The following is a 9,652-nucleotide window of genomic DNA, read 5'->3' on the forward strand; positions in this document are numbered from 1 at the left end:
GTTACGATGCCTCAAATGCATTATGGTCTTGCAATATTATTGCGCACCTGTGTCTTTGTCTTGGATACAATTAATTGACTTTCACTTGATAATATGCAGGGGTACCGGTATGAGTTGTGGTGTCTTGCGCATGCATCTGGAGTAAGATATTGTGTGGTAGGCACTTGCTCTCTTGTTTATGTACTATGTACTTAGAATGATGGCTTTCCTAGCATAATACAAACAAACTGGAGTTGTAGACGACATTACGTGTTCTGAAAGTATGGATTTAATTAACATCGCGAATCAGATGGTAATATTGTTTGCATGATGAGCTACCTTTTTAGGCTATTCTTGGTATCTATCAAAGGATTAACTAAGTAAACTTACAAGATAGAGCCTCACCTAAACAAAGTTACAAAAGTTCTTTTAATTCAACAAGTAGGACACATTGGAACTCATGACTATGTCCTGCATGATCCTTTTGTCAAGAGCATCTATAGGAAATAATGGAAACTTTATTTTGCTTTGAACAATTCAGAACAGTAAATCATCCATTAGAAAGTGATTTCTTTTATACTTCCTCTTTTATGTTTCAGCTTTTTTGTGATACAGAAGTGGACCATTGTAGGGATATGTAAGTAATATGTAAGTCAGATCTAATCTGTATGGAGCTCATTGACCCGAAACACTAATGGGGTCAGATGTTGGCATTCTTATTTTAAACAAACTTGTATTTCATAGGTTATAAATCTTTAGTAGTTCAGTTACTGTATTGAATTTTGGGGTTGTCGGAATAATAACACAACTATGCTTTTTCTATTCAAGCACTTCTCTGTCAACTATCAGCAACAAATTGCCCTCTCATTGGCTTTTTCTTCAATGATGACAAATTTGAAGATCTTGTAAGGAGATTTGAGAAGCCAGAGAGGCGTAATCGTTGGGATTCCCCTCTTTTTGAATTGTTTCCATCTAGAGGTAAACAAACTTGCTTCTTTTGTTATTATTATTTGTAATTTCTTCACATGATCTTGTATGAGTTATCCCCATTGTCTGCTGTGAATTTCTCATAAATCCTTTTCTAGATTTGCATATGTCCTCAAATTTTATAGCCGCTTCACTGCCCTGTTTTTGAGTCTTTAGCTATGCGATTGTTTGTTTCCTTCATAACATGTTTCTTGACTGTTCCTATTTTAATGTGTTCTAAAGTTGGTTCAGAGCATCATATGAGTTCCATTCTAACATAACCATTACTACTTATGTTAGTAGTGATGAAAGACACTATAGTCTTCAGGACTAGCAAATAGCAAACATGTATGGCCATACCAATTGTTTTTAATTTTTTTAGTTATTTTAAGATATGCTGTTTGAACTCAGTATTCATGACTTGTGATCGAGACTGATAAGGTAGACAGTCATGTGTATTGTGGTTGGAATCTGACTAGCAGTAGAGATAATTATTGCTTTCTTGTTATCTTTGTTCTTTCTGTGCATTTTGATTGACTGGCTTCCAAACAAAATATAGGCAAAAAAGAACAGGTTGCGACATTATGTTCTCTACTACTTCTATTCTAAACATGGGACTCACTTCCAAACCAGTCCCTGTTCAGAGGAGTTGCCGCTTAGGCTCTTACATGCTGAAGCTAGTCGGAAAATAGGGAAATAATTTGGCTATGAAGATGCAAGAATATGCAAGTGGTTCTTTACTGATACAGCAGGGTATCTCAACCAAAAAGAAACTGGTTCAAAAGATAGAAATAGAAACATTGTAATGTACTTGAGGCAAATATAGTGAACTTACAAGACCAGTGAAAAATCGGACTACTACATCGCCTGAGCGAACAGCCTTATATTGCATCCATGTTCGCCTCAAAGCCATCCGCCGCTTGAAGTTGTTTCCAGTAGAGAAAGCACCAACCAGCAGAAAAGTTAGCTTCTTTGGCAGAGGTGGGGCCTTCAAAACCGCAACACTAGCCATGTCTATATCTTCTGAAACTGGTAACCCATTAGCCAAGAATGACAAGAGCTCCAAATCACCAGAAACCTTGACTTCTGCTACCAACCATGGCTCCGACCTCTATAAAAAACCTAATAGCTTTCACAATTATGTAACACTCAATTACTCACAAAAAGTGAAGTATGCAGTCTTATTGTTTTGCAAAAGTTCACCTCTCTATAGGCAAATGATGTCTCATGCCGCCCATTCCATTTACTGTCATATGGAACCCCTCTACACCAGCCCACAGTATTACTGTAAAAGGTTCTCCTTAAACAATTGAGAAACCACCACTTAATTGACCATGTCCTTTTGGATTCTGCCAATCTTCAGGTTGGTTCCCAGTAACATTTACCATAGTATTGTTATTCTCCTAGACGATCCTCTCACCCACTTTCTCATTGCAACGAACAAGGCCATCCACTGGACTGGTCAAACTCAGAAGATAGAATGTCTTTTATCAGTACAAGTAGAGGTTATAAATAAAACAAGAAGTGTTTAGGAACTATTTAGTTGTCAACAACAAGATACTAAAGAACATGATAAAGGATACTAGAACAAAAGCATACGATCAATTACTAAAAAATGGAGAACCTATTGTAAATGGATTTTGCAAGCAGTAGTTGGCATCACTACTTCTACTACTTCTACTACTTTTTTTCTTGCATATCTTAGAACAAGGCATGAAATGTCGCAAACATCAAAGAGTGCATCCCGATGCCCCGTGAATGATGAGCAGCCATCCCATGGAGAGCAAGAACTAGATGACCAGCTTACTCAAGAGCAGTTCGATAACGAGTTAGAAAAGGGTCTAGAAGTGATGCTTACTCAGGAGGACCTTGTCGATGATGATGATCCAGTGGGGGGAGCCCAGGGAAGAGAAGGCAGAGAGGATGCCCAACGCGAAGAAGGAGATGATGATGATGACACCTCATCAGGGGGATATGTAAGTCCCGAGGATCCTTTCCCACAAGAACCCAGACGGAGGCCAATGGAGGATGAGTTGGACAAGGATTTTAATCCGAACGATGAGGTACGGTTAAAGCCTTAGTAGCTTGTAAATTTGGCTAATGCTATGGCTTTATGTTACCTCTGCTAACACTTTTGACCTGTCGGATACACAGGTCGTCCCTACTCAACCTCTAAAAAGACGATGTCGGCCTCTGGCTCGTCTTGCTAGACAATACGTAGCGGGGCAAAGGAGATCAGAGGAAGGAGCCATAGGTACTCACAATGAGGCCTCTGCTCCACAACCTCAGGACACAACCACGACTGAGACTGCCCAGCCAAAGAGGAAACGAGGGGGGATTAGAAAGCCAAACCAATATCACGACAAGGCATGCTATGTGATAACGGAGGTCAGACCAGACGGGCAGATCCTTGAGCCATATACATACAGGGCGAAATTCCGTAATCACATCGGGTTTGTAGTTAGAGATAAGTTGAACCCAGCTATCCATAGCTGGAATCTGGTACCTATGAGCCAAAAGGTAGACCTATGGGAGAAGCTAAAGCAGAACTTCAGGTTTCCAAAGGGAACGCACGAGTTGGTACAACAAAATGCTTTTAAGATAATGGGGCAGAGCTTCCGACGTTGGCGGTCAGATCTAAACAAGAACTTTATCCAACAAAAGTTAACTCCTTTCCATGAGTATGGCAACATAACTCCTAGTCAATGGGAGGAGCTCGTGGCTGAGAAGACTTCAGAGGCATCATTGTCCCTCAGTGCCTGTAACAGCGAGCAGGCGAAGAAGAACCAACACTACCCTCGTCTAGGCCCCGGTGGCTACGCTGGCAAGCAAAAGGTCTTTAGGAAGATGGACGCAGAGGCCGAAGCTACCGGGAATACGGAAGTGTCAAAGTTGAAGCCACGCCTTAAACAGTGGATATACGCGAGGAGTGTCGATTCATCCGGTAGTAGCCTCAAGTTTGCTATGCCGGAGACCGGAGATGTAGTATCAAAAATACTGAAACTTGCTGAAGACAAGGAGAAGGGCGCATTCAACCCTTCCAGAGAGAGGGATGAGCTTACTGTTGCCTTGGGAAACCCCGAGCACACAGGACGCACCAGGGGGCTAGGGAAGAGGATGTCCTGGAAGCACGGATTCGTAGAGGAGAGGCACATGTACAAGAAACATGGCAGAGACCGAGAGTCTAATCTTGAGCGCCAAGTGAAGGCTCTAGTTGAAAAGATGTTGGTGGAGAAAGGACTATCTACGATGGAGCCACAGACACCAATGGGTCCGCCCAGAGAACTGGTGGTAGTTGGCAGCCCTCCGGATGTTCCCAGCAGTCAAGGTTCCAACGCAACCGGAACCCCCGTCGATCGCATACGGGCGCCAACTAGTTGTAAATTGGTGGTTCTGATGGGCAGGCAAAACATGATCATTGAGGTGGCAACGGGCATGGCACATCCTCCGGGTGGCACGTGGCACAATAGGGACATCCCACAGGATTACACTCGGGTCGAGGTGCATACCGTGAAGCCCGAGTTCATGACTTGGAAGATAGAACACCCTACTCCCGAGGGGCTCGTGTTACTCGGAGACGTCATGAACCAGTTCATCCTCTGGCATAGACAGGACATTGTATTGATCGAGTCTTCACCAACTCCGACTGCAGTTCATCCTCGGGAGCGACCCGTCGAGGACGGGGAGGTATACTCACCGGCCCATGACCATGACCACCACACGCTAGAGACTTCTCCACCTCGTACCGAGCAAGGGCATGATGACATGCCACATCCTTCTCCACCTCATATCGAGCATGGGCATGATGACATGCCATGTCCTTCTCTAGCTCGTACCGAGCAAAGGCATGATGAGATGCAACATTCTTATCAACAAGCACAGCCAATACATGAACAACAAGTGTCTCATGAACAACAATTGCCTCGTGAACAGCCGATACATGAAGAACAAGTGGCCCCTGGAGCAGGTGATGCACAAGTTGACAAGGACATGCCCGAATGGGAAGCTCAAAACAAAATCCCAATCAAGATAAGGCCATCGTATGTGGGCATTAATGATGTCTCGTCAGTGCACAAGTGGATGGCTCATGACCAGTTCAAGCCTAAGAACCAAGTAAAAGAATTCAGAGCATCAGCTTTTGAGGAGGGCACCACTGAGGAGGGCACCACTAGCAAACTGCACAAAGGGTTTAACAAGTATCTAGCTGTTGATAACCTCAAATGGTCAGATGATTGCCCAGATAAATATGAAAAAGGCAAGAACTTCCTACCAAACCGAGTCCTACAGTGCTTGCCACGTGGAATGAGAAAGTTCCACGATTGGTACTTGCGTGCTCAGATAACAGAACTAGAAATCTTACAAGCATGGATCCCTGCCGGCACATTTGGAGCCCTAGGTGGGCAAATTGCCGTTGAGTTTAAGGATATCCAGGTATGCTTCCACCTCGGACGAATGGAAATGAATCTGATTCGCATATGGTGCCTGTAAGTCCTTGCCCTCTCGATATGATATGAATGTAATCTTTTAATTTTGTTGTAACTAACCCACGCTGTGATTTGTAGAATGCAAGCGGACTTTGTGAAAAAGAGGATAGCTCTGAAACATGGGTATATAGACCCTTCACCTATAGCATCAACAAATTTTAATTACCCTAAAGAGTGGAAACTAGATTGCAAAGAACTAGGAGCTGGAAAGACACTTAAGAAGAAAGAGGACATCAGGAACAAGAAAATATTGGAAGAGTCCCTCAAGGTTGCGGCATACATTGCCCTATGTTTTAAAAATCTCCAACAACATGATGATATATGGATACCATACCACTTCAAGTAAGTTCGATTGTATACTTAGCTTTGTTCAAATTACTTTGTTCGATGCAAAAGAGCTTATGTGTTCCTTCTATGACTAAATTCATGTAGTGATCACTGGATTTGCATAGGCGTCTGGCTCTCACATAGCATGACATGGGTCTTTGATTCAGTGGATTTCCCAGTCGAGATATACAAAGACTTCATAACAATTGTCAAGACGTATACATATTGACAATCCTCATTTTAGCTACTATGTTTGTATACATACTTGTAAGGTTCAATGTGGGATACTAACAAGTTGCATTTGCTAAAACCATTGAAACAGGGCATTTAGGCACTATGTCCAGGAACATAAGGGGAGGCATCATCCAAATAGGAAGGAAAAGTTTTATGTCAAAACTCTATGTGCGGTAAGTGTTATTTACTTTGGTACTCTATATATTACGTGTCTATCAATAGCATTACTTAACATCTCCATATGCAAAACACACAGTGCCCCAAGCAGAAGCCTAGGAGTCTACATTGTGGATACTACACATGTATTATGATGAGTACCATCGGTGGCTACAACAGAAACCCCAATCTGGTAAGTTTGAACCTCTTCGCTCGTAGTATGAAAAGTTTGCATATGTTGTGATATAGTAAACCTAAACTTGTTCTCTTGTAGTTGGAGAAAGATAAAGACACGAGAAGAAACCCATACAAGGATGACGAGCTCTTAGAGATGGTCGGCGACCTTTGCAACTTTATAATGGACCAGATTGTGTATCATAAAGGCATTTACCATCATCTTCTTTCCGACTTAGGTAGTAATCCTCTGTATCAACACCTTCGAGAGACTGATAGGTTAGCCCTAGGTCGTTGATGACAATGTGGACTTGTGGTATGATTTGGATCAGACTTTGGAACGGTTTGGACTTTGTTATAATGATGGACTTCATAATGGACTATGTTGTAATGATGGACTTTTGTGAATTATGATTTGTGATGATGGTCTTGTGTTTGTGGATGTATATATGTATATTTGTGGCGGTCAGATTTGAATTTGAATTATTTATTTTTTTTGCTGGAAAATCCACTGTAGGGGCGGTTCTTGATTGAACCGCCCTTACAAATACACACAGCAAGGGCGGCTGGTGATACAGCCGCCCTTATAGAAGTCCACTACAGGGGCGGCTGATATTACTAGCCGCCCTTACAACAGAGGGCACTACAGGGGCAGTTAGAAAACCACCCCTACAGAGGCACCCTCTGTAGGAACACCCTGGGAAGGGCGGCTGGCGTAGCCGCCCCTACAGAGGCTCTAGAGCTGCCCCTACAGTAACATTCTGTAGTAGTGTCTATCTCACGGCATTGGGTTCTGCACTCTCTCACAAATTCTATCTCACGGCATTGGGTTCTACAACAAATTCTATCTCACTAGTCTGCACTCTCTCACTTTGTTTTTTATTGCTTCTGCGGCTCCAATTGCTGGCGATTTCTTCGGCGCCGTTGGGGACGCCCTGACGAGTGAGCTGCCACACTGAATGTAGCTAGGACTTTACCTGTATTTGTATGGGAAATGGAACATCCGGGCCATCGGGGCTCGATGGATGGATGTATTTCCTCTCGATTAAAAAAATGCCATTCATAGTACCTAGTCAAATCATCTAGAATTGAAGTAAATTTATATAAAAAAATATTAATATTTTATGATACCAAATAGCAGTAAATAGTATCCGACTTGTCTTGATTTTTTTTTCATAATATACTACCTTCATCTAGAAAATAATAACAATTATAGTTCTAGTCCTAGCCAAACTAACTAAAGTTTGACTAAATTTAAAGGAAAAAGTATTGATATTTGATTATTTATGGCACTAAAAAATATACTATGCAAATTGTACATTCTATGGTGAACCCAATATGTCTATTCGGTACCGTCATTATCAATATTTTTTTGTATAATTTTGATTAAAGGTAAGACCGCGTGACATGCTACTATTCTAGAATTACATTTTTTTTCTATACATAGAGGTGGTATTGATTTGAATTGGTGTCATAAATATCACTAATCTTATTTATAACTTGGTCATAATTTTAGATAATTTATTTAAATCACTAAGGAGTTAGAGAGTAGCGTAGTGTGTGCATATACAATCATAAATTAAATACCTTTACCGTTGAAAGCTCTAGTTTGGTTTTGGTGAATTGATGAAACCCTAAGTGCTAACCTAGTTTATAGAGTGATCATGAGATAGGTAGCACACTTCAAGTGGTAAAGCAAATGAAGATCGTGACATGATGATGGTGATGCCATGTGATGATCAAGTGCTTGGATTTGAAAAGAAGAAAGAGAAAAACAAAAGGCTCAAGGCAAAGGTATAAATGGTAGGAGTCAATTTGTTTTTGGTGATCAAGACACTTAGTAAGTGTGATCACATTAAGGATTGATAGCCGTACTATTAAGAGGGGTGAAACTCGTATCGAAATGTGGTTATTAAAGTGCCACTAGATGCTCTAACTCATTGCATATGCATTTAGGATCTAGTGGAATGCTAACACCCTTGAAAATGTTTGTGAAAATATGCTAACACATGTGCACAAGGTGATACACTTGGTGGTTGGCACATTTGAGCAAGGGTGAAGAAGATAGAGTTGAAAAGGAGTTAGTCACGCTGTTTACGCAGTGATCGGACGCTGGTCTCGGTAGGATCAGCGCGTCTAGTCAGTGGCAGCAGAGAACGCGCAGGCGTCGGTCTTCGACCGGACGCTGGCGTTGAAGTGACCAGACACTGGCTAGGTGCGTCCGGTCGCACTGGTGTGGTGCACACAGAGGAGGCGTTGTGTGACTGGACGCTGAGTGAGTCCGGTCGAGCATGACCGGACGCGTCCGGTCGTGATTTCTCGCTTCTGGTACCTTACTGGAAATGACTGGACGCTGGTGTTGGAGCGTTTAGTCACTTTGAGCAGCGCATTCGGTCATCACTTGACCGTTGAGATCAGATGAACGACGTTTGAAGCCGATGACACGTGGTGTCGACAGAATATCATCGGCAGTCCTCCGAGGGGTATCCCACGAAGGTAGATTGATCGGCAAAGGAGCGCGTGATCAAGAACAAGAATGCAACAAAGACACATGAGTTATACAGGTTTAGGCCGTCATTATGATGTAATACCTTACTCCTGTGGTCTGTTGGTTTGTATTAGCTATCGTATGATATGCCATGATTTTGGAGGGGGTCCCTGCCCGCCTTATATAGTCCGAGGAGCAGGGTTACAAGTCGGTTAGATCTAGGAGATAACCGGAAAGTAATAACTGATTACATGAATCTAGGGATCGTACATATCCTAATAGATCTCGTAGTATCTTTAGGATATCCTCTAGATGCCTTGCGGAAGGCGCCGAGCAGAGTCGTGCCCTGCAAGGCTTCGTCTTATGGGCTGAGCCACCCCTAGGGGTCCAACCCATGTAGTATGCCATGGGTATCCGGGGTCATACCCCCCACAGCTAGTCCCCGAGCGCCTTGTACCCGTTGTGCAACGCCGTCTTAAGCTTGTCCGAGCAAGTGCAAACAAGGCTGAGTAGTCAAACTCATGGTCCGACCACCGTGATGAGTTGCCGAGCAGTTGTGAGCAGTCACCGAGCAGCGTGAATCATCGCCGAGCAGCATGAACTGTCGCTGAGCAGCATAACCCAAGCATGGCTTGCTATAAGGGTGTAAGGAGCTCAAGTTCAAATCGAAAACTTCTTCGCAGTGGACCAAGTGTGCCCACTTAGAGTCCGACCACGAGGAAAGGAGGTAACCTTCTTAAGCTTTTAGAGGCGTGGAGTCTTTCAGGAAAAACAAGCACATTCACCATAAGGTGAAGTGTGCCCACTTAGTCTCCGAGCCTAACAATACATGGCGTAGTCATGT

General features: G+C 42.9%; 1 protein-coding gene across 1 annotated transcript; it reads left to right on the top strand.

Annotated features, from left to right (window-relative positions):
• Positions 1-3,453: 3,453 nt before the first annotated feature.
• LOC136543530 (uncharacterized) lies at positions 3,454-6,618 on the top strand. The gene is made up of 7 exons (XM_066535953.1): positions 3,454-4,687; positions 4,952-5,429; positions 5,508-5,771; positions 5,862-5,972; positions 6,079-6,163; positions 6,247-6,339; positions 6,421-6,618. Exons 1-7 carry the CDS (start codon positions 3,454-3,456, stop codon positions 6,616-6,618), a joined length of 2,463 nt encoding a protein of 820 aa, XP_066392050.1.
• The last annotated feature ends 3,034 nt before the right edge of the window (positions 6,619-9,652 follow it).

Source organism: Miscanthus floridulus, chromosome 3 (assembly GCF_019320115.1).
Source record: "Miscanthus floridulus cultivar M001 chromosome 3, ASM1932011v1, whole genome shotgun sequence".
Lineage (NCBI taxonomy): Eukaryota > Viridiplantae > Streptophyta > Magnoliopsida > Poales > Poaceae > Miscanthus > Miscanthus floridulus.

Bases quoted from the DNA above. Each gene is read 5' to 3' on its own strand.
- LOC136543530 (XM_066535953.1), top strand. From the start codon at position 3,454: ATGAGCCAAAAGGTAGACCTATGGGAGAAGCTAAAGCAGAACTTCAGG. The intron at 4,688-4,951 runs GTACCGAGCAAG...CCGAATGGGAAG, and splicing joins GCTAGAGACTTCTCCACCTC to CTCAAAACAAAATCCCAATC. The intron at 5,973-6,078 runs GTATACATATTG...CCATTGAAACAG, and splicing joins TTCATAACAATTGTCAAGAC to GGCATTTAGGCACTATGTCC.